Genomic DNA, 26,008 nt, shown 5'->3' with positions numbered 1-26,008 from the left:
GCAGGCAGAGAGAGAGGGGGAAGCTGAGCAGAGAGCCCAATTCGGGGTTTGATCCCAGGACCCCGAGACCATGATCTGAGATTGTGACCTGAGACCGTGACCTGAGCCAAAGGCAGAGGCTTAACACACTGAACCACCCAGGCGCCCCAAGAAAAGGTTTTCTGAGAGCAAGTGTTCTGTGAATACCCAACTAGCCTTGTCTCCTTAAAAATTAACCAGAGGAGAAATGCAATGACCTTGAGTTCCTGTGGGCTTGGACACCTGGAACCTCAGATTGCACCTGTTCTCTCGCCTCCTCTCTCCTTCCCTCGCTCAGGAGACAGTGATTTGGAGGTGAGACACACACACCCCCACCCCAGCCCTGGATGTCTAGTGGGGTAAAGAGAGGTAATCACCATTCCACTTGAGGTGCTGCAGGTTGCCGTAGAGAAGCTGACCCGCAGCCCCCGCTGCCCGCGTGAACTCCTGCAGGCTCATGCTGCACAGGTGCTCGCCATTGACATCGAACTCCTGGAAAGGGATGCAGGTGGCGTCCAGCTGGTTGGTGTCCAGGAGGTGCTGGAGCCACTCCCACACCTGGTACTTGGTCCAGTACTGAGGATGGATTTCATGCCACTGGCCTCCGAAAAACCCGCTGGCAACTGTAAAACAGGGGGCGGTCCCGTGAGTGACCCGTGGTTCTTCCGGGACATAATCTCGGACATAGGGAGGCACTGCTCGGCTGCCAAGTGTGGGCACAATGACAGTGGGGGCGTTGGAGCATGAGACGGGCTCTAGAGAGGAGGCTGTCTGGAATGTGCCTCCCTGACTCTTCCCGCCCTCCCTAGCAGAGTACTTAGCCCTGGACGCTTCAGGAGGACACAAACCTGAAATGCCCCGAGATTAGGAGCACATCCCACAAAGTACAGAGAAGGCTAACACATTGTTATAGTTTCACCAACCTATTACCTATCTTCCACACCCACACAGTTCCCTTCCTCTCTTTTCTCACTCCCATTTTTAACTCGTACACACACACACACTCATAACCCCAAATTCAGACCATTTTCAACCAAAACCGAGGCCTGAGAGTAAAATTCTTTTTCTCCATGATGCCTTTGCTCCTCCCCAGAGTGGTCCTGCTTCGCCGCCAGCTAACTGTGCTGATCTACCCCAGCCCCACACGGGCTATTACAGCCGCTGTGATGTCACTTCCCTACTCTGCTGCCTTCAGGAGCTTCCCGTTACTCACTGAAATTAGGCAAAAAATGGCCAAGCCAGGCATTGAGGCTCTTCCGTAATTCTCCTCCAAGTGACCCATCACTTCTGCCCTTTATCTCTGGTTCTTTCAGCCTGGTTTATATTCTGCCAGTCATTCCCTGTTGAATACTTACCCAGCTTGCAGAGTCTGGCCACCCCAAAAACTCATCACAGACCACCCCCCCCAAAAAAATTATCATTCAGGGTTTGATGTCCCCTGATTCTCCAACAGATGTTCTTGGTATTTCTCCTAATGGCTTTTGTCATGTTCTGCTTTGCTTTACGCATCTCTAGGTTTTGGTTTATTCTCCTTTGTAAATTGTAAAGCCAAGGTCATGGACTCTGTCTTAGTCATCTTTGCCTCTCCTACAAAAACCACCTCAGAGACTATGCCATCATCATAGGTACTCTCTGTATATTTCTTGGTGGAATTTTTTGCCAAAGAAGAGATAATGTAGAAATCTAGAAGAGTTCCAGATGCATTCACAACCTGATTAAATTAAATACCAGTGAAGAAGTCAAGTTCGTCCAAGCTAATCAATCTTGCTGAACTGGAGATGGGTTAAACTTCTGCATAAGGGACTTCCCCATGCTCCCTTCAGAGAACATCACAAAGTTAGCCCCAAGTGCTGGGAGAGGATGGAGAAGAGAGAGCCACCCTCTGGGCACATGGTAACGGACCTGAGATCTTACCGACCCCTTAAAAACAGAGGTCACAGGGAGGAACTCGCATCCAGGAATGAGGAGGGGCAGGGATGAGGGGAAGACACTACTGGAGCCCACTGAGCTGAAGTAGGGAACTGAACTTAAGGATAGACCAACAGCGGAAAACAGAGGGCAAGAAAACTGTCCCTACTTTTTTTTCTTCAAAGGCACGTTAGATCAGTACTTCTCAAAGTCTAATGTGATTGTCAATCACCAGGGAATGTTGTTCCAATGCAGATTCAAATTCCATAGATCTGGGGTGAAGCCTGAGTTCCTAGCAAGCTTCCATACGATGATGATGACGGTGATGATGACGATGAAGATGATGGCCCATGAATATGGTTTGAGTGCCAAGGAGCTAAAGAGCTCCAAAGGTTTGAGTCTCATAATGGCCATTCCCTGGCCCTCAGCACCCCCAGAGAGGCTGAAGGGGGAATGTGTCAAACCCAGTCCAACTTGTGCTCATCCCCTCTGAATCCATCCCCTGCTTGCAGACCTCAGGAGCACTAATAGCAGGAGATGGAGGTCATTTAGGGATGAAGAGAAGTGCCATGGGTCACGCTTACCACTCGCAGTACATCTTCACTCCTCATACATCATGGCCAGACAAAAGCAGCCCTAAAACCCTCTTCCTGGGGCCTGGAGGGGAAGCCAGTTGTGGTGGGGAACAGGGGCAAGGAGCGGAACAATCCTTATAGAAATCCTACAGAAATATTCCCAAATACACAAACACACGGAACTCAGACTGAAGACTTCCATGTCCCTCCAATTTTGGGGTGTCTCACAAAAAGAGCTGTTTAAGGATGGGATGTGGTTTTACGGCTCCCTGAGGCTTTGATCTTTTTTTCCAAAATAATTACATGACTATGACAGTACAGCTCTGAGTCTGCCAACAAGAGACAATAACTCTTAACAACCCAACAATAAACTTCTCTATTTCCTCTTCCAACTTCACATGATCCAGACTAAAGGACAGTTCCCGATATCGTATCCTGTTAGAACCTGGGAGAACCAGAGGATTTTGTCTCAAATCGACCAGGGGATTCTTTTAGCTGCTGGGGGGCTCTTTACATTCCCTACGTTTTAGGAGAAGCTGTGAAATGCCTCTGAGTTCAGCTCTTGTCTGTTGATCAACTTACCTCCCTCACCGCATCAATCATGATTGGGAGCTGGGCCTTCTTTGGGGCCTCTGGAAGTTAAAACATACAAGTGGAACCCAACTTCTACTCCCTGACAAGCACACTGCCCCAGCTTTCTCCAAAGCACGCAGGAGGAACGCTGCCATGATCCAGGGCCCAGACTGGGAACGCCAAAGGCTTTCCAGTCTGAAGAAACTTCCTACCCAATTGGGAACCCTCCTTTGAGAGCCTCACAAGGAAGCTGAGGCCTGCCACAGCAAAGTTCACTGCCCAGAAAGGACAGCAGTTTTGTGGCTAAGTGACCAAGCAAGGGAAGGTCCCTTGACCACACTTCCCAGCCCTGTTTGACTGGGGTTCTGCTGGAGAATACAACCCTTCCATTATCCTCCGCCTCCTACTTTACAGACTCCACTCAGACTCCGCGGCAGGTCCTCTGCTTTCCTCAGGAGAAGCAGGAGCAGCAGGACCTCCTTCAAGGAGATCAACAGCACATATAGGGCAGGAGAGGGCCTGGAGCTCCTTAAACCCAGGGCAGCCTGAGGCACCGGAGTCTGCCTAGACCTAAGGCTTTCACAGCAGGGGGTGGGGCCAGATTGGGCAACATCTGAATTCTGCTGGCATCCACAGTAAGCCACGGCTTGATCCCCAAACCCTCTATTAAGCCCCAGAAGCAGGCCCTCCCTTTTCTGACCCAGGGCTCTGAATGAAAGCGTTTAAGGGAGGCACATGGTCTCCTAACAAATCTCTCCCTTTACACAGGGAGGCCACTGGAAGATGAAGCAGAAAGGATAAAATGCTGACCCTGTCTTCCCTAAGTTCCATGCCTCTGCACAACACACACGCATGCAGGTGCACACGCACACATGAATGCAAACACGTACATACATGCACACGTGTGCACACACATACACACCTTCCCCCCCCCCACACACACACACCCCTTTCTCTATATCCTGTCTTGATATCCCAGCCAAACACTGTTAAAAACATCAACAGGTGGCCTTCCCTTCTGGCATATCTTCTAGCACCTTCTCTGCCAGGCTGCCTCGGATACTGGGAAGAAACGATGGAAAATCTCCAACGGGCTTCTGTCTGGAGCCCCAGCAGCCCTTGGGGACCTCCAGCATGATGTGTTCTCCATTTCCCTGCATCTCCACACCCCTGCTGAATAAAACCTGTATTTTTCAAACATGAAGTTGGGAAATGAAGCCTAATGAGAGCAGAGGGGGGGGGAAGTCCCCGGGGGGAGTGACACTGACACCCATTAGGGCCCCTTACCATTGCACGTGGGGTAGCCGTCTGTCCAGGCTGGCTGCTGGTGGAGGAGGTTGTTGCTGGGGTTGAGATTCATCACACCACTTCCTTCCAGAATCATGATCTGTAAGGGGACCAAACAGGGCACTCAGTCAGGGCCTCCTGGACTAATGTCGTCTGAGAGCACAGATCATAGAGTTAACTCAGGAAGAAAAAAAAAAAAAGAATTTGTCTTTCTATCCATTGCCTCCAAAGCGTGTTACCACAGCGCTTTCAGTAAAAGCAAAACTCCCCGGCAATTAAAAATTTCCAGGTTCAACTTTCATATGCATGAGGCAAGTTTTTACAGCCCCTTATTCATAAATGAATAATCTCTGATCAGGAATGAAGCAGAGGAAAAGGCAATAGCTGCTCGCAGGGCGAGTCTGGCCAGCAGCCACGGAGCTGGTTTTTGGGTTGGTTTTTTTTTTTTTTGGTTTTTTTTTTTTGTTTTTTTCCTTTTTACAAAAGTGAAAATGCCAAAGAGATTTTGTGTGAAGTGGAATTACAATCAATAAAAATCCAAGCCTGTAGTGGCCAACCCCGGGCACCTGTGCGGGAGCTCGGATCTGAAATCCGACGTTCACAAGTCCCCACAGCAGAGCAGCCCTGCACTCAGACACGTGGACACTAAGATTCCTTAGTGCAGACAGCTGCCACGGCCCAGGGCCATGGCCATGGTCATGGCCACACCTCTGAGGACTTGAGTCCTGTGTCCCTAGAGCACCTCCAGTATTGGGCTCCATGATAATATCAGGGATCAGTCGGTTTCTCCAACAAGACACTGCCCCTGTCCTTCCTTCCTGGTGAAAATTCTGACAACTTTTTCTCTCCTTTTAGAGCCCTAGAAGAATACCAGAGGCTTCGAAGCCAAACTGGACGTGACTTTCTCATCTCATTTTTGCAGGAAAGGGCATGGAGGAAGAGCCTTTCTCACATGGGGCCGGTTGGATTTTTTTGAAACGACGTAAAAATGTTACACTTTAGAAACAGTCCCCTCTGTCCTCGGAGTGTATATTGTTCCCTTCCCTGAGGCCGGCCACCCTCGGCCTTTCAGACTCAAGCCCTAGAAATGTGTTCAATCACTCAAAAGAAGAGTTGCCTGTTTCCAGAAGGTGACCGAGCGTCCCTCAGGGCCTGTAAAGATAACCTGCTCTTTTTAAGCTGTTGGGGCAGGGAAAGGAGGGAACCTTACAGCAGCAGCTCATGGAAATTTTTCTGCCTGTTTTGGGGAAATCTTCATCCTTGGGTGTCACCAATGTCCCCAGGGTTGAAATTGATCAAACAGGGCAGTTCCAAACCCCCAAAACCCTCCCTCTAACTTAGCTCTTACTTCTCTTGGTTCTAGGTAGGGCTTCAGAGAGAGGAAGAGGGGTCTGGCAGAGGTATAAAAATTCATTCGTGTATTGATTTATTCAACAAATATTTACCCGCTTTACAACAGGCTGGGTACTGTTCCAGGGACCAGGGACAGAGCAGTGACTGGGAGTCAAGCTAGTCCAAACAGAACATTTGTGATGATTATTAACAGTGTCATGGTTGTTAGGCAAGTAATTAGGCCTGAATTGTGCCTAAGTAGCAGGTAGAGAAGGAAAGATAGGACCCCAGCAGACCACGGGCTGGGAAGAGGGCAGAGCCGGGTTCTGGGTGGTGGCATCATCTATGTGAGCTTCAAAGCTAGAAAGAGCTTCATTCCAAGCTCTACCCCTTACCAGATGTTTAGTACTAACCCAGACAAGTCACTACCCTCTCTGAACCTGTTTCCTCCCATGCAGACTGCAAGTCGCCGTGCCTACTGTGTGCTTTGGCTGGATGGTTAAGTGGATCTCTATGCCTGGAGTGCTCAGCACGAAGTAAGGCACAGCTATATGGCCGGTGTGATGAGAAGGAGACTTGCTCCCCCTCTGGTAACTCAAACCAGAAACAATCACAGGCCTCAGTTTCCCCACACAAAAATGTAAAGAAGGTGACTACTTCGATTCTTCCGTGCCCGACCCAGGAGCCTCTTTTTCTCAATCCCGGAGAAGGGAGACCAACCCAAATCAAACCTTCCTCTCCTTTTTCCCATACAGCTTTCTAGAACACTTGCCCTCAGCTAAGCCATCCGATGGGGGAACTCCAGAGCAGAAGAAAACCTGCAGGTCCCCCAGAGAGGTGGCTGGGGGAGGGGAGGGGCATGGCCTGGTGTCCTGTTTGCTCAAGGCTGGGCTTGTTCCTTGCCGGCGTTTGTTCAACCACAAGCAGTAGAAAGGTTACTGTTTAACCCTGAAAGAGCTGAAGCTCGGAGCCCTGCCCATCTGTAGAGAGAAAGGACCGGCCTTTAGGTCTGGGCTTGGGGGGGGCAGGGGGAATCTTCCCTGAAACCCTTTCAGAAGGGTTTGCCTGCAGGGCTGTTTCCAAGTGGCCGTTCAGTGGGAGCAGGCCGGGCCCTGGGCCAAGCCCTAGCTACTCCTCAGCCAGTCCAGGGTTTCCATTCCCACCCACCCCGCCCCCACCCCCGCCCTCCACATCTAGAAGGCAGGCTGATATGAGGGCTAAGCACCCCAGCTTTGGATCTAGGGAGAGGTGGGCTTAGAGCCTACATCCCCCACTTGCCATGCATGAGGTCAAGCCAGTCCCAAGCCTGTATAGCCCCCAAAAGTTTCTGATCCTCCCTCCCTTTCCCCAGCCATAAAATGAGAACAACCCCAGACTCAAAGCTGAGAGAATCAAACGAGGTCATGCGTGTGGAAAGCTTAGCAGGTTAGAACAAGGAATTCAATAAATGTCGCAGGACAGCACGGGCCACTTCTCCACTTGTGACCAAACGCCCACAAGCCCCTTCCCTTGGGGCAGGTGCTCTTTTCTCTCTGCCATCTCCTGAAGGCATCTGGAACTACTCTCAACCCACAGAGAAGCCTTTAGGACCAGGAGGTCCCAGCAGCCCCAACACTGCCCCCCCCCACAAACAAGAGGCTGGCCTATGCGCAAGAGCACTGCTCCCTTCTGCTCCCCTCCCCCACCCCGTCCCCCTCCACGCCACCCCTCCCCCGCCCAGGGAAAGCAGCCAGCTCAGTGAAGGGCTTTTTTTTTTTTTTTTTTTTACAGGGCACAGTAAATGGTTACTACTCATAAAAGAGTTTTATGTATCTTAACCCTTACTGAATCAGAGTTCACTTGAGCTCACCCAGGCTCCTGAGAAAAGGAGGTCAGCCGTCATGGCGCTGCCTGGCCACTGCCCTGGGGTGGGCCCAGAAGGCCCAGGGCTAGCATCCCTCCAGAGCCTCTCCCCAAGTCCTACTCCCTCTGAGGCCCAGTCCCTCAGGTGGAAAATGAGGACATTTGCCCCCCACCAACAGCCTCCCAAGCGTCTTGAGGAGATCAAATGAGATAATAGATAATAAATGTCCCTGGAGAATTGTAAAAAAGCATGATTATAACCAGCTCACCCACACTCCCATATACTAAAGTACACTTTCTATGACACGTAGGGATTACTTTATGGGGTATAAAAAGCGATCCTTTTAATTACAAAGTAGGGGGATTTTTTAATGCTCCTCTGTAAGCTTCCCAGTTTACCATCAGAGTAGATTTTATTGTTTCTTGAAGAAAAAAGCATCACTTAGATACAGGTAGAGAGCAGACGTCCCATCCATACACCACGTGACCTTGAACAAGATAACCTTTCCAAACTGAATTTCTTCTCTGGCCTTCAACGGGGCATGGAGGGGAAGGTCGATGTCCTGTTTTGAAGGATGAATAACCTACTGGTCTGAAAGAGGGCTAGTCCAGCACGGCACACGTGTCCTCCAGCAAAAATTAGTTTCTTTCCCTTTCTTTAAACATCAATTCTGAAGGTGTTTCTCCACCACATTTAGCTTGTTCCCAAGACTGGAAGAAGTAAATTCGGAGCCTCAATAAGAACGATTCCACCTTTTGAATCAAACGCAAGCAGAGAAAAGAATCCTCGACTCCTCATCTCTAGCTCAACGGGGAATTCTGGCAATGACCCTGGCCTCGTGCTCAGGGTGAGAAGCCGACTTTCTCAGCGTCTGTGAAACTGACATCCTGGGCTGCGAGGGCTCCATGGTCGTCCTGCGCATCGTGGGATGGTAACTGTCTCCCCAGACTCTAGCCACTGCAAGCCAGACACAACCCCTGCCAGGCCCCTCCCCCCAAAATGTCCCTGGGGCCACATCACCCCCCACCACCACCCCTGGAGAACACTGGTTAAAAGGGAGTCTGTGGTGGCCACAGGCTTTGATCATGCTGGTGTGGTGACCTTGGGCTGTCCCCTAACTTTTCTGAGCTGCCTCTCCTGGGAGGCCAGCATGGCATTAGGACCTACCACAGAGGTTTGCTAGAGGATTAAAAAAGATAAGGAGCTTTAAAGCCCTTGCCCCATGTAGTGCTTGGTACAAATAAAGAGTAATTGCTTGGTAAGTGGTGGTGAAGAAAATGCAGGGGCATCCGGGCCACCTTTGTCTCTTCCCAGGTGCTGTGCGTTCTGGGAACAGAGCAGAAACTTCTTTCAAACCCAAAGTGAAATGAAATGTGGATTCTCCAGAGGTTTTTTTCCATCTGCATTCTCTTACGCCTCCCTCCCTTCACAAGAGGCATCAGGGAGAATGGTGTTTGACTCTGTGCCCCAGCGACTGGTCCCATACTCAGCCAGGACCTCGCCCTCTGCACTGCACTTCCTTTCTTTCTCCCTCCGTCCCTCTCTTCTTTCCTTCCTTTTCTCTTTCTCTCTCTCTTTTTCTTTCTTTCTTTCCTTCCTTCCTTCCTCTCTTTCTTTCTTTTTAAAGATTTTTAAAAATTATTTTTTAATTAATCTCTACACCCAACACGGGGTTCAAACTCACAACCTGGAGTTTGAGAACCACATGCTCTTCCAACTGAGCCAGCCAGACGCCCCGATCTGCACTGCAGTTTCTAAGACCAACACTTTTGGAGACAGAAGCCTGCTCTTCATTTGTAAAGGGGAAGGCACGCACGCGGCCAGGAGACTGCACCGACGCCTACCTCTCACGCCCGGTTTCCAATCAGGACCTATTTGACCTTAGGCATCAACTCCCCTACAGATGATGAGCCGCTAGAGTTTGGCCAATCCCAAAGGCATTTTTGCAGAGAGACAGCGCTGCCGTGTGCTGGGGCAGCCACAGCCCATGTTCTGGGGGAAGAGACAGGCCACTTCCTGCTCTCCCCACCACTTCAAAGCTGCAAGTTACACACAATCCCCACAGTGTCCTAGTCGATAAGGACTTGGACCACGTCTGCATCACTCACACAGAGAGACGAGCCACCATCCTCGTGGCCAGTCCTCCTCCAGGCTTCCGTCAAAGCCTGAGTTCCCATGTAATACCAGCTTGACCCCAACGCAAAGGATGGGGTAGGTGGTGGGGGTGGGGCAAGTGGGGGAGCCAAAGGGTTGACGGGGTGACCCAGCACCTGGCCTGGCCCTGAAGTTTAAGAGTCTCACACTTTGGCTACTGCTCAGGAACGCAAATGGGAGATGCTGGAGCCTAGCAACAGAGACTGAATGTCCCTTATATAGTCAAGGTGTGGGGAGCTCCAGACCTCGCCTCACGTTGCTCTGCCTCTCAAGAATGGCTCGTTAAGAGGAAAAGCTCATGCTTCCTATGGTAAGGGTTGAAATCTTTTTCTTTTTCTTTTTTTTTTTTTTAGATTCTATTTACTTATTTGACAGAGAGAGACATATGAAAGAGGAAACACAAGCAGGGGGAATGAGAGGGAGAAGCAGGCTACCCACTGAGCAGGGAGCCTGATGGGGGGCTCAATCCCAGGACCCCCAGATCATGACCTGAGCTGAAGGCAGACCCTTAGTGACTGAGCCACCCAGGTGTCTGGGGTTGAAATCTTCATTCTGAACCTTGGCAGGTTGTATTGACCTCCAGGAAGTACTATTTTCTCTAAAGCTTCAGTTTCCTTATATGACAAAAAGTGGGGGGACATGGTGCTGATGTGTGGGGAAAGTGAAAATGTTTGTAAAGTTCTCACATATTAGCTTGGGCGTAACAAGTGCCCCCCACGCGTCAGCTATTAGAAGTTCTGCCCATGAGTTTCTCTTTAAAGTGTGCTGGTTGGCTTCAAGGACAGTCTTGGGGTCCTGGTAGACCCTTCCAAGATTGGAGAGTGCAATTGTTGGGAGCGCCAGGCTCTGGGGTCAGACAAACACAATTCACATTCTGGCTTTGCCAATTTGCTAAAAGGGCAAGTTTGAACAAGTTATTCAGTTTCTCTGGGCCCTAATTTTCTCATTTATAAACTGGAGATGATATGAAAAGGGTTGCTGAAAGACAAAATGAGATGATGCCTATAAAATCCTTGGAAAAGTGTTCAACACGTAGTAAGGACTTGGGGAATGTTAGCTGGTTTTTATAATAATAATAATTATTATTTATTTATTGTGTTATTACTAGGATTTTATTGAATCTCCAAGGACGAAATTCACAGCCAAGTTTTTTCAAGCAAGGCCTGGAACTTCTACCATCTACACAATGTTTTGCAATTCTAGCTTTAGCTGGCACAGTCAAGTCTATGTTGGACCTCGTGCCTCCCCACCCCTCGTCTGGGGCCTCTGTGTGGAAATGCTGTTAGGCTCAGCTGTGAACCGCCCCTCTTGGCCCCAGTTCACAGAAGCCGTGCTATGGTCCTCTGGGCATGGTCTTTGCTCAGGGACTAACAGCCATTCCTCCTAGCAGACACTCCATCCTTGGTACTGCCAGGAACCATGGGAGACCACAGCCCCACAGGCTCTGTGTTTCGGCCTCCGCATCGGACTTTCACCTGGTTTGCAGGTGCAAAGGACAGCAGCATGTCTAAAATGGGGGTTCCTGGCAGAGGGTGGCCAGAGAGCTTCTCTGTCCTCCAGGTTCCCTTAGCACAAGGAGCCCTCCGTCACTGCAAAGCTGGGATTCCAGCTCACAGGGACAGAAAAGCAGTGGGAAGGAGGCACCCCTGAGACTCTGGCAGGTTGCTGGAGCCATTCACCCCAGAACCTAGAAGGTTCTGCCCATCTCAGGGCCCCTGACAAGGCCAAGGACTGCTCGGCCACTCTCTCTTCTTAAATATACAGAGAGAACCTGCCAGCAGAGACAAACACAACCAGCTTGGGTCGGGAGGGAGGTATGCCTTTTGCTTCGTGGTGTGGAGGACTGGACGCTTTAAGCTATAAAAAATACATACATACATACACACATACATATGTAATAACTATACTATAGAAGCTGGGGTTTATTGAACATTTAAGATGTGTGAGCTCTGTGCTGAGCATTACATGCATTATCTCAGTTAATACCCACAATAGCTCTGTAAGGTCTGATATCATTAAACAGATGGCCTATCTAAGGCTCAGAGAGGCCAGGTAACTTGTTCAAGGTCACACAGCTTAGCAAGAATTAGAACTAGAAGAGATTTCAAACTCGGACTGTCTAGCAACAAACCGTGGGAAATGAGCCACTTTCTACTGAGAAGGGGATCCTTTGTCAGAGCACAAAGTCGCCTTCAACCCATCCTCACCCCCACCTGCTGTCCATACATAGTCATAGCCTTCTCCCTGGGCCATCTGGGGCCTCACACCTTTACCAAGCTTCTCGAAAATTATAAAACTCTCTGGCTCATTCAATTATGCTGGGACCCTGGTTGAGCTCCTCTTCCCTCTTTGTCAGATCAACCTGAAGTCATCTCTCTTGGCAATGTATCAGAGCGAGCCTTCAGAATGAAAGAATAGAAAGTCGCCTTCATTTCGCCACTTCATGATATGAGCAGGTAGGAATGCGTTAGTGGCTTAAAAGCTAGGCCGTGATACTCCTTTAGCCATTAGAATAGATCTCTGCATATGTACAGTTTATGTGCACACATATATATGAACATATATACCATGCATACATACATAATATAAATACTTTTCCTATGACTCAAAGTTATTTTTATTTTATATTTTGGAAATAAACTACCCATAATTATTTTCTTCAGCTGAATTAGACCTCAGGACAGAAAGCCTGGTGTTTGCTGTGAAGGTGAAAATACACTGGGAGCAATCAGGGTCACAGAGTAGATCTTAAGCAAGGCTTGGCCTGCATTCCCTATCACCAGGCTCAGAGGACTATGAGTCAAAGTCACGGTCTGCCTTCCTCCTGACTCCTTTATTCACTCAACCACATCATCCTCGAACTGCCACAGAATTGGCTATCTTGTGGGTATTTTTACTCCTCAAGCCAGAGAAGCAATTAGGCATTTTAAATAATTACTTTTATGATGACAGCGATATACAGACCATTCTCAGGCCTTAATCAAAGTTACCAGCAGGTGAATTCACAGTATTTGCCCTAAGGATATTGCAACAGCGTGCTGACTTCCTGTTTCAATATGACTATAATTTCAAAAGAACTACTCACAAAGAGGAGAAAAGAAAATCCACAAACATGTGAAATTTAACTGGATTAAGACAGGCAATAATTCATGCTTTCCAAATGAATCAAGATGTGAATCAAGCTTAGGGAATGCATTTGATCCTCTCGGGATTACATCACAGGTAATTTCATACCCTCATAATGTGTTTTGAAATAGACATTTCATGTTCCCAGGGGCAACATCTGAAGTATTATTCCTGGGCTTTCAAGCGTTTTCGTGAGTGATGATGTCGTGTAGGGAAGCCAAGTGTTGATCCATGATAGATACACTTTCCTGACGGTAAGCCATCTGGAAATATACATGTTGTGCCGATCATTATCATTCTTGGTGCCAGACCCAGACGAGACGCAGATACTGACAGAGGGCAGGCACCAAAGTCAATCCAAAGACAAGATCGCCTTACATGACTTTCAGGGCCTTTATCAGTCCCTTTCAGATGTGGCAAACTAAGAAGAACGAGGCAAGCTTGACTCTAAAAGGTCATAGAGCCTTTTGACACTGGGGCGCTCATCTACACTCATCCGTACCTTGCTTTGCATATATTCTGGGGGGTGCTGGGTCCTCTGAAGACCATCTCTACAGATCATTGACCCCTATCTCATGGATCTTTAAGAAATCTCTCTTACATCCAAGTTGGATTGAAATCTAAAGAAAATTTTGTAGTGGAGTCAGGTTTAGGAGATCTAAGTTTATTCCAACCTATGAGAGAAAGCCTCAGAGATTTTATTTTATTTTATTCTTGCCCTCTCTCTTAGCATGGGCGTAGCTAATTCCCCTACAGTGACACCGGGAAGAGCCCCACTGTTCCTCTTCATTGACAGGTGAAGCAGGAACCAGATTGTGACCAGCAGGGCCATTCTGGACCTCTGTTTGGTAATGCAGTAATGAATTCACCATTTTTCCCACATCGCTGTCTCCCTGCTAATCCCCCTTCTCTAGTCTAAAACCAAGTAATCATAAAATAGAGAGGAAAATGAATAGGAGAAGAAAAAGAGGCCTTGCTTCCTGTACACCCTTAGGTCTCTGTAGATCTTTGGAAAGGCACAGATATGGAGACAGGAGCACCCAAGATTCCCAGGATGCTTCATTTCCATCCAGGCTGAAGAGACCATACAGGGCTTCTCAAGGTTTGATCTATAGACCACCACCACCATCATCATCACCCAAGGAGGGGCAAAACGTCAGGTTTCCTGGGGTCCTACCCCAAACCTCTGAACCAGAATCTTCATTTTTTAGAACCTCCCTTAACCAATCCTCAAGCATTCTCATGGTTGAGAACCTCACCTTCTCACCTTCCCTCGATGTTCACAAGAAGGTAACCGCCTCCAGGAGATAGTATCCTTGAAGGAAACACCTATGAATGGAAATCCATGTAAAGCCAAAGACCACACATCCCATCCAGAGAATGGGAGCTCCAAACCAGCTGTGGAGACTCCGTCGATGTATTATTCTACAACTTGAAATAGAGCAGCTCCCGGGGCTCAGTACCACCGAACTGTGAAATTCACCAGCGCTGGGTTACTCATAAGTACGGGACTCTGATCGCTGAGTGAGCAAACCTAGCCTCAGAACACAGCATTTGTCAAGGATTTCTACGACCATCACTTCCATCCAGAGAATCTCATACCTGGCCGAGACAGCCCTTACCCAATCCCACCCCCATCTTAGACCTTCAAAAGATGACTTAGCCTCCCTGGATTGCAGGCCTCATACCCCAACAAAATCGACGTCTTAGCCTTCAGTGGAGAGAAAGGGTCAAGGAGACGTGCTTGTCTTGCTAATATAAATATTCATTCATCCCCTCCAGTTACTGTGTATTTATTTATTCAATGTCTACCAGATGCTGGTCAGTCTGCTAGGGGCAGGGGACACAATGATGAACAAAATACAGAGCTGCTTGCCCTGATGGGACTAATTCAGCAAAGACACCGCTTCCCAAACAATGGTGGCTCTTTCCAAAGTCTTCTGAGCTCATTCCCCACCTCCTGCTGTGGACAGAGTGAAGCTTGCCCGGAGGGGGCCAGGCCACCTGTTGGTATTTGGAATCAACCAACCTTGGAAAGAACTGTGACTATGTCGAAAAGCAGGTCCTCTTCTGTCCGGTAACCCCAGGGCCTTGCCTTCACGGGAAACCCTTACTGAGCTGTCGAGTTGGCGGCCAGGATCATGCCCTGAGTTTCACAAAGCAGCCTCAGCCAAAACCAGTCTCCACTCAGGGCAGGATAAAGTAGTTAGTTGTCTGGGTGGCTGATTGTCTCTCCCCGAGACAATGGCGTGTTTATGTGTGGGAGGGTAGGGAGCAGGTTGTTAACACAAAACCCACCGTAAACAGAGCTGTTAATTCAGTTGCTGGCAGGGTCTTCTGTTATCTTCTGAATACCTCCCAGAGGGTATAAGCCCTACCTTTTCATTTGAGTTGGCAGCCGAGTTATTTTTTTGCACCTGTTGCTCTGCTCCAATAACAACGCAGTTAAGCATTGATTTGTTGGAAAATAAACAGAAAAAAGCAAAGAAAGGCATCTGCCCAAACAGCCTAAGCTGGTTCGGCTAAGCATTCATGCCAATTTGTTTTTCCTATAAAAACCGAAGAAAAACCTGTGCTTTCAGTTTGGATGCTACCTTCCCACTCCCTCGGAAGAAAAGGAGGTATCGAATTGACCCTCCAGAGCTGGCAGGGCCAGGAAGCCAGAAGACACTGTACTTTTCCATTGGCTGGTCCTGTGAGGGCACTGAGGGGTGTCTAAGATCTGCAGAATGACATGGCCAGGCTCCGGTCAGCCTAGGTTAAGCTCATGAATCAGATCAACAGGGGCAGAGAAGGGACTGCCGGGATATGATCAAAACCCAAACCACACCCTTCCCAATGGTTGACTTCCGAAAGTCAACACGGCCCAGGGAGTAGGTGTGGTCTACAGGTAACCTAGAGCAGAGACTTAGAGTGCTGTGCCGAGTCCCAGTCCAGCCTCTCCCACAGACTTCCTACGTCCAGCCCTGGGCAGCAGGCATAATTTGAAAACCTCTGGACCCTGGACCAGTTTTTCCATCGGTGAAACGAGGCTAGCCATACCTACCTTGAAGGTGGACTGTGTAGACTCGCTCATGTCCTGCTAAGTGACTTGAGATCCCACGTCCCAGGTAAAAAGGGCTTGAGATGTCCGGGTTCAGGGTGTGATTTCTGCGTTAACTCAAGCCTCACCACACTCTCTTTCTCATTGGTTTGTCAATATCACATGATGAGCTCAAGCCAAAAAGGGCCACAAAGTGCTAAACAAATCACTCCAATGCAGATCACAACAACACTAATTAAGCAATGGTATCATCACGCAGCCTTCAACAGACACACAGTCGGAGAAAGCCTCCTGACGCCGCTTTGTAAGCCCTGAGAAGAAAGCGCAGGACATGGCAATGTGCGATGTCCCCCTAGATTGCCACCTTTCCCCGGCTTTCTCTCAGCCGTCGGGTCTTCGTTACCACCAGACCACTGGCTTAATGGGGGAGTCATGGCAGCCAGGGGAGGCCTCCGAAACACCGCTTCTCAAGGAGCGTGAAGAACAGGGTGTTCCGACAGAGGAGGGATATGGCTGGCTGGGCAATCCCCGGCATTCTTGTAGTGAGCAGGGCAGGGAGTGGAGAGCCTCAGAACCAAACTGGGCAGCCAGAAAAATATGAGATTTAACGACACCCTCCATTGACTGAAAAATAAACAAGACCAACTGTGCAGGAATGCGGGAAGGGTGGAGAGAGGTAAGAGGTGGGGACTGGAGCCAGGGAGGGGCTGGGAGGGCCTGGAACAATGGATTTGACCATTTCGAGATTGAAATTTCTTTCTAAGAAAAAATCAAGATGTTCCAGCCAAAGAAACATCAATAGCAGCTACATGGCCTCTCACGGACTAATGGCAAAATAACAACCAAAACTACGACAGCGATGATAGTTTCTATTCTTGGAGCATCCCCAGTGTGCTAGGAATTGATTGAGCGAGGCTTTACATGAATGATCTCATTGAATCCTTGCCATACTCCCAGACACGGGTACTCATATTATCCCCATTTTACAGATGAGGCCCAAGAAGTTAAGTGACTTAGCCAGGGACACAGAGCTAGTAAAGGGCCTGGATATATTACAATGAATGTCCTGGGGAGTTGGGGAGGATGGAAATAACAGGAAATGCAACATCGTTCTCTGTCACTGAAAATGGACCCTTGTATTTCTGAAGTGGAAGAGGATGTCTTTTAGAACTTCACACTTCCGTTTTGGGAACTGAGATCCTTTTAGAATGGCTCCCATTGTTTTTTTCCCTAAATGTGAGTAGGAATCACACCTTTCCTCCTTGTGCCCAACAGTAAAAACTTCCTTTAGGTGTCCAACTGTCCCAGCGTTCTAGAAAGAGCAGATCACGACCACTCCAACCCACCTGTGAAAACTTTAGTCTGACTTCTTGTTGAAAGCCCCAGATTGACTCAGGGGCTGGGCTTGGCTGCTTGAAGCCACCTCAGACTTATTAGCCAGGATAAAAGAGCAGTAATAATAACAAGGGGAAAAAAAAACTGTTGAGAAGTGAAGGGGAAGTTATGGCTCCTCTAGAAGAGCTCTGGACATCTGAGCCGTCACACAGGGATCCTGATGACAGACCTGCTGTGTCGTGTTGTAGATATCACACTGGGGACAGACAGACTGTGGAAGTGTCATTTGGGAGCCTGAATTCCATCACTCTGACCAACAGATCTAGGAAACCTCTGCCCCCCCCCTTCTTCCACCATGTCCATGACCCTGGAACAGTTTGTAAAAACATAGCTATAGAGTACAGATGGAACCTCACAAGGCTTATTCCATGATCATCTTTGAACTTGAGAAGCAACTACTATCTGAATTTCCACATGGATTAGAGGATCTCCTCTTTAGAAGAAATAGGGTCTTCTTTCTGCACAGATAATCATTAAGTGACAATAGCCAAGAAGGCCAAGTTCATGCACATCACCCTCTTAACAAGAATGATAGTCTCTCATCGCACCTAGTCTCACTTTCCCTTCCAGTAACACGCTTTGCTCTGCTTCTCCTAGCTCCCTGTGTATGTAGTAAACACCCTGGAGAATAAGAAATGAAAAAAACCATAGGAAGGTAAGCAACTCCCTACCAGAAAGACTTTCCAAGGAACCAGGTACCTTCCAGCCAGTTATTCAGCTTTTCCTCCAGTTGTTTTAGAGGAAAGAAATCTTTATATTAAAAAAAAAAATCACAAAATTCACCAACTCAGAAGGTACAGCATCCTTCAGCTTTTCACCAAAGGTCAGCTAGATGAGTAAGGGGGATCTCCAAGCAGATTCCCAGCTTCCCAGTATCAGGAGCTGTTACACATTACAACAACTTCATCACACGCAGAAATGGACCAAGCTTTGTAATTCACAGGGCTCGGTATCCCGCATTCGAAAGCTTTTTTTTTTAAGAATTTCAAGACCGCAATAGCAGAGCATTAAACCATGCCCAAGACCTTTCTAAGTGTGGAGCCCTGTGCTACCGCATGGGTTTGATATCCAGGACACTGACCCTGTTCAGGGGGTCAGTTCCATCCCTTCCCTTTATCTGTAGCAACACTCTGTCACCATGGGGAGCAGGGGGGAATCTTTTGTCTTTGCCCCATAAATGACCTCCTGAAGTAGGTGGTAGTATTAAACAAAGTATGACATTGAACATGCCTGTAATAACACCTGGCTTACAGCAGGCACCCAGCAAACGCTAGCTGTTATTACTATTATTATTATCATTATTAATTATTATTAATCATTATCTCCATTATGCCAAGATCCCTCCACAACTCCAGAGCCACCCATAGGTAAAAACAATGAGTGGGAAGAACATATACCCTTGTTTTAACAGAGACCATCTATTAGCTGACATCATTCACAAATCATTTCAATGGCCCATGCAAGAGAATGATAAAATTAAGGGTTCCTTGACTTTTTTTTTTAAAGATTTTATTTATTTATTTGACAGAGAGAGATCACAAGTAGGCAGAGAGGCAGGCAGAGAGCGAGGGGGAAGCAGGCTCCCTGCTGAGGAGAGAGCCTGATGTGGGGCTTGATCCCAGGACCCTGAGATCATGATCTGAGCTGAAGGCAGAGGCTTTAACCCACTGAGCCACCCAGGCGCCCCAGGTTCTTTGACTTTTAATTATATACATGGACCCATTTTTCAGTCTGCTGAGACCTATTGACCCCTTCCCAAAATAATGCTTTTAAATGACAAATTAAAATTACAAGATTAGAAAGGAAGTTTATATTGAAATACGATTATGAGTGTACTTCTTAAAATTAATGTGTGAAATCATAATAATATAGGTGCTTCTTTATTAAACATTAAACATCGCATTAAACAAGAATATCTAGTGCAGGTCAAATAACATCCAGGAAATCAAAGTAGTGATGAAAATTGATATTGTGAGACATCAGCAACAGGCATAATGTGATACGAAAATGTCTGTTAATCTCTCTTGGGGACAGTCAGTCACAGCTAATACTATCCTAGATTTTGCCTATATTTATATTGAGAGAAAATGTTAAATTTTAGTTAGGTTATTAAGACTAAAAACATCATTCTCTTACACATCCAAGTTCACCAACTCCCTGAATTTTTTCTACAGACACAAGGAGTCTCTTGGATCCTATGTTAGAATCTGGCATTTTTATTAACCGCAGGGACTGTTTGTTCAACTGCTAGAAACCACGTCCCCATGACTAAAACAAACTATCAGACACTACAAGTGTCATTTGAACAATTTACCAAGAGGCAGACCTCATGAGTCTTGGTGATTTTTTTTCAAAGCCTGTAGAACCCCGGGGGTAGTAGTCAGTATACATCTGGAGACCCTATTAAGAATTTTAAGGTTGGGCAATGGTATATGATGTTGTGATTAGTCAAATGAACTGCCTGGAGGGGTATCAGTTTCTTCTGGAAGCCCCTTACATGCCAGGCATCAAACACATAGACAGGAACATGCTGGGTGCCCACATCAGGTCTTCCGTGGTACTCCCCCAGGCTGTGGTTTGCAGCCAGCTCAAGACAAGCTCAATCCGGAGGTCCCCCATTGAGATGGTCCATCCCATGTCCCTGCTGCCTGTCTTCCTCGGTGAAAACCTTATCGCATTTCTTTCCCAAGGTCACAGTGCAGAACCTACGTCGATCACCTTGAAAAACAGGATCCCAGAATTCTACAACCAGTCTGACCCAAACGGCGTCCTCTGAGAACGCCCATATTGAAGACCTATCCTCAATTTCCACTCTACAGATTACTAATTATTTACTCACAAGCATTTTCCGGGTGTTTTGAGATTTTTCTGTAATAATTTAATCCTGACAACTGCCATGGGCAGATGCCATTAACCTCGTTTTCCAGATGAGGAAACTTATAATCTAGAGCTTACATAACTCACCCAAACTCACTCAGCTACTCGGTGGCAGAGTCAAAACTGAACCCAGGTACTCTGACTCTAGACCTGGTATTCTCTGTAACACATTCCAGCTGCTTCCAGGCAACCAAAATCTCATAGCCTCCTGCCTGGTTCAGATACACAAGCGGCCAAAGTCTACTACTGTTCGTCAACATCTTTCCACCCACAGCCTGCCAGCTGGTGGAGTTAAGACGGGTGGAAGGTGAGCTGAGGGCTCACCTTGGCTGAACTTGGGGCCCAGTCTGAAGCCCCCTGCAAAGACAGAACAAATCTCGTGAGCGGTCATCATGAAGACTGTACCGAAAATAGCCTTCACCTTCCAGACCTCACTAACCTCATCTACCAGAATCTATTGTTGGTCCTCCTGAGGGAGTATTTTCAAAGGTTCCTGAGAGGGATCACAAAATAATCTCTACAAGACAACCGTATTCTCCAAACTCCGTTGTCATATACAAAACATAGAAAGCCCTCTCTGTATTCCATGAAAGACCCAATAGGCTCTTAGAAGACGTTTATATCAAGTTGAGAAAGGGCAGGCAGGCTGGCAGAAACTTCTCTTATCCACGGTTGACCCAATGAGACCCAGCCCCCAAGATTGTTTGTGGTGTGACCATGATACAGAGTGAGGGGGAAGTGACAAAAGATGTAATTTTAAGGTCACCACAATCACAACAACTTCAAAAAAAAAGTGGGCATCTAGATGAGGTCAGACAAAAGCAAAAATAAGCAGCTATGGTAAAATAATGGGGTTAATGAGGAGGTGTCTAAAATATTATGATAAGCATTTGGTTCCTTTTTATTTTTTGCCTTTGTTTTCCTCAGAAAACACGTTTTAAATAAATAGGTAGATACTCTAAATAATGTTGAAGATGCTTCTAAGAAAGACAGAGATGGAGGCTCTAAGGGTCTGGGTGTGCAGGAAGATAGGAAGAGGAGAGATAATGTGAATCCAATGAACCAGAACAGGGTGCCCAGCCCACAAAACAAACCGAAGACAGAATGTGGTTAGGTGCTAGCGAAATGAATTTTTAAAGGAATATTTTACAGGGTGTCTCTTTCAAAACAAGACCAATTAACCCCCCTGGAGTCTCCTTAAATGGGCCACTCTGTCTGACCCTGTTGCCAGGTCTGGTTACTTCAGATTCAGGCTGAGGCCCTCTGAGAACACCAAGTCTCCAGGGGGGCTGTCCAGCAGCCGGGCCAGCCATGCTCTCCTTCTGCTTGCGTCTCGGCTCCCCTCTAGGAGATGGGAGTCCATCTCTGGCCGATCATCGCTGGGCAGCCAGTCAAGCAAGCTGATCAGCACCCCACAAATGGAGTGGGCTCCTCTGGGTGCCCGAATGTTTTCTGCGGGCTACTCTGGTGTCCTACAGAAGACAGCATCAGAGCACCCCGTGGCCACGTGCTTTGGTCCACTTGTACACCCACACCCACCTCGGATGCCCGAGGCACACTGATAGAGATGAGACGTTGTCACGCAAGCAGACGCTGACACCCTTAATGAAGACTCCAGGAATCTGGGCTTCGTACCTCCCCCAGGGAGATCCCTTCAGCCAAGTTCCAAAGACCTTAAGGAAGGGCTCCCACTGACCTTCTTGCCTGTATCATCCTTACCAGGGTATCCCCCAGCCCTTCTCAGCTGCTGCAGACTCAAGCAACACCTGCTGACTGCTAGGCTTACCTGCCTTCTCCCAGCATCAGTATCTGAAGGTGGAAACAGATCTTAAAAATAATCAGGTTCAAATGCCTTTGTCTGGACGAAGGAACTAAAGCCCAGAGAGGTGGAGTGTGCTGCCCTGGGCACCCGGCTTTGCCAGGACTAGAAAACCAGGTCTCCTGACTGGCAGGTCTCCTGACTGGCAGTCTGGTGGACTGCCTTATGCACACTCCACTCCCATCATTCCAAAAGTCTGAAATTCTTTGGGGGAAAATTCTTGAAGAAATATCTTTTTTTTTTTCCTTCCCCTCTGCAGCCCGATACATTTTATATCAAATAACTCTGAGGGATCCATGGAAATTTCTACTCTAGCACCTCTCAGCATCTGACATTAATGCCATTTGGCTTGAACATACGCCTCACCCTAATATCAGCTGCTGTGGGAGCCAATATCTCCACTGCATTATTTGGTCCCTGCACACCCCAGTAAGTTGGTCTTTTAAAACCCCATCAAACGAAACAAACATGATAGTCACCTATGTCTAGCGAGAGCCCAATCACCTGCATCTTAAATATGATTTAAAATCATATTACTAAAAATAAGACAAGAAAACACTAAATAAAATTTATTATCGTCCTCATCTCTTCCGTTGTTCGGCAACAGATTTAAGACAACATTGGCAAGATTGTGCCTGACGTCCTCCCTCTGTCTTCGGAGGGCAACTCCCTACCTCAGACTCAGTTTACTCAAGCTGAAAGCCTCGACGCGGCATCAGTTACCTGGTAACAAACCAGGGTGGCAACACGCAGTCTCTAAACACAGAGCCCACAGTGGACTCCATGCCTCCTGACCAGAGCCCCACCCAAGCAGGAATGACTATCACTTCAGTTTTACCAGAAAGAGATCTCAAACTAGGGAAATGGGCTGAAAGAGCCACCAAAAGGTGTCACTGATATCAAGTTCCAAGTTCACATTTGGTTTCCTACAACCGTGGCGTTACTCCTCAAATGTGTTAGCCGGTTCTGCCATGATTTTCTTGGTATCCCCCCCACCCCACCGCGCAGGGTTCTCTGAAAATCACATCTGTTGGAAAGGGGGTAGAGAGGCCTCCACCTGGAGAAAGAGGAACAGAGTGGAGGGCTTCCAAATGATTTGTTTAACCTTTTCTGTCTGTGTCTGATGCTTTGGCATCGAGCAGAGGCAGTCTAAAGGATACAGCCCAGGGCTAAAATTCCATAATTTGCGGAGCAGAGGGAGAATGAGAAGAATATAAAACATTACAAGAGTCCAGAAAGCTAAATTCTACTTCCTAGAAGTGAACTTTGGCCCAAAGCACTCACATTCTGACCTGGGACCCAATCTGAGTTTCTTCCACTTTCCAATTAGCTAATGGAATACAGTTGAGTAAATATTTTAACCTCTCAATTTCCTTTTTGTCTCAGCGTCTCAGGGGTCAAAAAGATATTGAAAGAGGTAATTTAATGGGAGCCGAAAGGGCATGGAACCATTAAGTGTGAATGTAGGGCTTCTCAGAGGTCTAGAAAGATCCAAGACATTTCCGCTTGGGGGAGCTTACAATATATTAAAAAATGGAGCAAAACTATCAAAAACCTGTTGTTTGAATTTAACAAACAGATGCTTTCTAACACGAAAGGACAAATAGAATTGAATTTGCAATCTTCCATACATACAAGGCCTGAATCAAATTCCTTGCTCTGCCCACAGTCATTCTAGAAGGGGCCTAATGCTGCCATCCTGAACAGCAATGCAAGAGAACCTACAACAGTCATGCCCTCCAAGTTATTTTCTTTTAAAACACTTCTATAAAATACTTCAAAAACATGAAGAAGGATTGTCTCCATTATATTTGTTATTTTTTCCGTTGTGATCACAGACTTCCCAGGGACCCTCATTTCAGGTTCCCATGGGTTTTCACATCCATCCACAACAGTCATCATCAGTTGGTGTAGAAATGACGGTCCTACGCCATGCTGGATTATAAGAACACAGAATGGATGACTTATTTCATAGTCTCAGAATGCTTCATCTCCAAAAGACAAGTGAAGCCTTCTGTCAACTTCAAATACAGCTGTTAAAATTACTCTTGAAATCTCTGAAGAGCCTTTTTCTGGTGGGACATCTTACCCATGAAGTGCTTCCTAATGACCTCATCCTCCCTGGAAATCAACACGTCCCTTGACCTCAATGGCGTTAATGCATGGCCACTTATGGTTCTTGTCTACCCTTTTACACACTGAAAGTCTCTATCTGAAGACGTCTTCACACTCATGCCTGCAGAACCAATTCCTGAATTAGTCCTCCCATCGGAAAGTTCTCAATCCAAAAATCCCCCACTTTCTCCCTGTGACTGAAGTCAGCGCAGATGACTAGCAGAGACACCTGTGAACATAGATGCACGGGGTCTCCCAGTTCATCTTAGAAAGACACAACCTTCCACAAAACTCAAAGGCAGGCAGTGAAAATGTTACTTTCCTGACTCGATGTTGTTATTTACTCCCAAGGTAAGTCCACACTGTTCCCAGTTCTACCCACATCAAGACCAACGACGCTTCCCTTTGGTGGTCAAACAAATGAAAAGAGTCCCTGTTTTGGAAGGCATTTGGTGCTGCTGACGCACGTCCGCCTGTCCAGTGTTAGTAGCCCATGATGGCACAAACGAAGGGTTAGTCTGTCCCCTTGCAATGTGGCAAAATCCTTTGTCATTTTTTCTGGAAAGAGCCATTTTTAAGTGTTCTGCTCTCTCCAGGGTCCTCGCCTCCTTGGGCTGCCTGACCACTGTTTCCAGTGTGAGTGCCTACGCCACCACCCGTTTCCAGCCATTTTCCAACAACAGATTACACCAAAGACAAATCTGCCTTTCTCTCTGACCGATGAGTCAGAAAAACTACCAAGAGAAGACGTCTCTAGAAAGTGAGAACATGTGCTCTGAGCCCCAATGGCTATTCAGCCAACCCCGTGTTTCACTGAGTTATCGCACAGTCACCTGTCCCTGTCTGTTTCAGAACTCAACCCAGGGACACGGCTTTGCCACGCAGAGAGAGGGAAACCAGGGAGCTCTTTAAATTTGTGGTGGTTGGAAGTCCAGACTCAATGCAGCATATTCACAGATAATATCCGAAGAAGCCCAGCTGCCTCCCAAAATAAGACTCTAACCGGCCCCAGTGAGGTAAGCACAGGTGAGGCGAGCTGCACTTCCTGCCAGCTGCCTCCGGGAGCCTGTTTTATTTTCATCTGATTCAAGGCAGGCTGCCCTTTCCACTCAGGTGTTTGAATTCCAGGTTCCAAAGAAGGTTTAAAAATAAAAGACTTACCTCATTTACCTAAAGATTCTGGGTGGGAAATCCAATAGCTGTGGCTAATGGAGGGGAGGCAGCAGGCAGCACGCACGCCAGCTCCCACGGGGACAGGGAACCACGGGTGTTATCACGTCTGAGCCCTCATCAGAGTGAAGATAAATGCATATGACAATAATTTTAAATCATTTTGTAGGATGTTAAGCAATAAGCCACCAACCGGGAATTCCCTAAGTCACTTCCCCCTCTTCTGATTGGCTGCTGGGCTCTTTAAAAAAATAAAATAAAGGATTACAAACATTGGCTCATTTGCATTTGGCCAACTCACACGTTAGTGTTCAAACAAAACAGGTCTAACCAGGTTATGCCTGTGTCTCAAGAACAGAGAGACGACCTGTTAATGGATGAGGAATAGATTTGGTGGTGACTGTTCTTTTCAGCTTAGAGACTGTTTCGGGTGAAAAGCGCCGTGCTAGCCCTCCAAAGACACCGTCTCCCCCCAGACACGTAGAAGCGAACTAAGCAGAGGTTCAAACATGGAGGATATATATGATGGTACTGGGGAGTGGGGGCCCTCTTAAACACCTGTCTCATGTACTAATCTGTATTTAGTCAACTCTACTTTGGTATTAAGACCTGTGTCCTGGCTGTGCAGGTATCAGGGTCTGATGGGGCTCTCCCCAGGCGCCATGATGGCATCTTTGACAGAGACACTTGGCAATGTCGATGGACTTGGAAAAGTCACGCTCCCCCCCGACCCCAGCTCCAGATAAGAGCTTTGGGAAATCTGAAGAAAGAGT

The 26,008-nt window shown here is 47.5% G+C and overlaps 1 protein-coding gene across 6 annotated transcripts in view; it reads right to left on the bottom strand.

Annotated features, from left to right (window-relative positions):
• Positions 1–25,445, bottom strand: part of EHF (ETS homologous factor) — a 41,804-nt gene extending 16,359 nt beyond the window's left edge. For 3 of the 6 annotated variants that reach the window (XR_014298846.1, XR_014298847.1, XM_082683392.1), the window contains exons 1-3: positions 25,227–25,384; positions 4,362–4,461; positions 396–641 (exon numbers count right to left, since the gene is read on the bottom strand). Coding sequence is in view for 4 of the 6 variants with exons in the window: in XM_082683392.1 (XP_082539518.1) it covers positions 396–641; positions 4,362–4,458 (343 nt within the window). In the remaining 2 variants the exon portion in view is untranslated. Of the gene's footprint in view, positions 1–395; positions 642–4,361; positions 4,462–14,075; positions 14,146–14,845; positions 15,075–25,226 lie in introns of those variants that run through there. The other 3 variants (XM_082683390.1, XM_082683391.1, XM_082683393.1) reach the window with 3 other exon arrangements.
• Between the last annotated feature and the right edge of the window lie 563 nt (positions 25,446–26,008).

This window comes from Mustela nivalis (assembly GCF_964662115.1).
Source record: "Mustela nivalis genome assembly, chromosome: 9".
NCBI classification, from domain to species: Eukaryota; Metazoa; Chordata; class Mammalia; order Carnivora; family Mustelidae; genus Mustela; species Mustela nivalis.
Note: the sequence above shows the minus strand (reverse complement) of the source record. Positions and strands in the feature narration are given on the sequence as shown.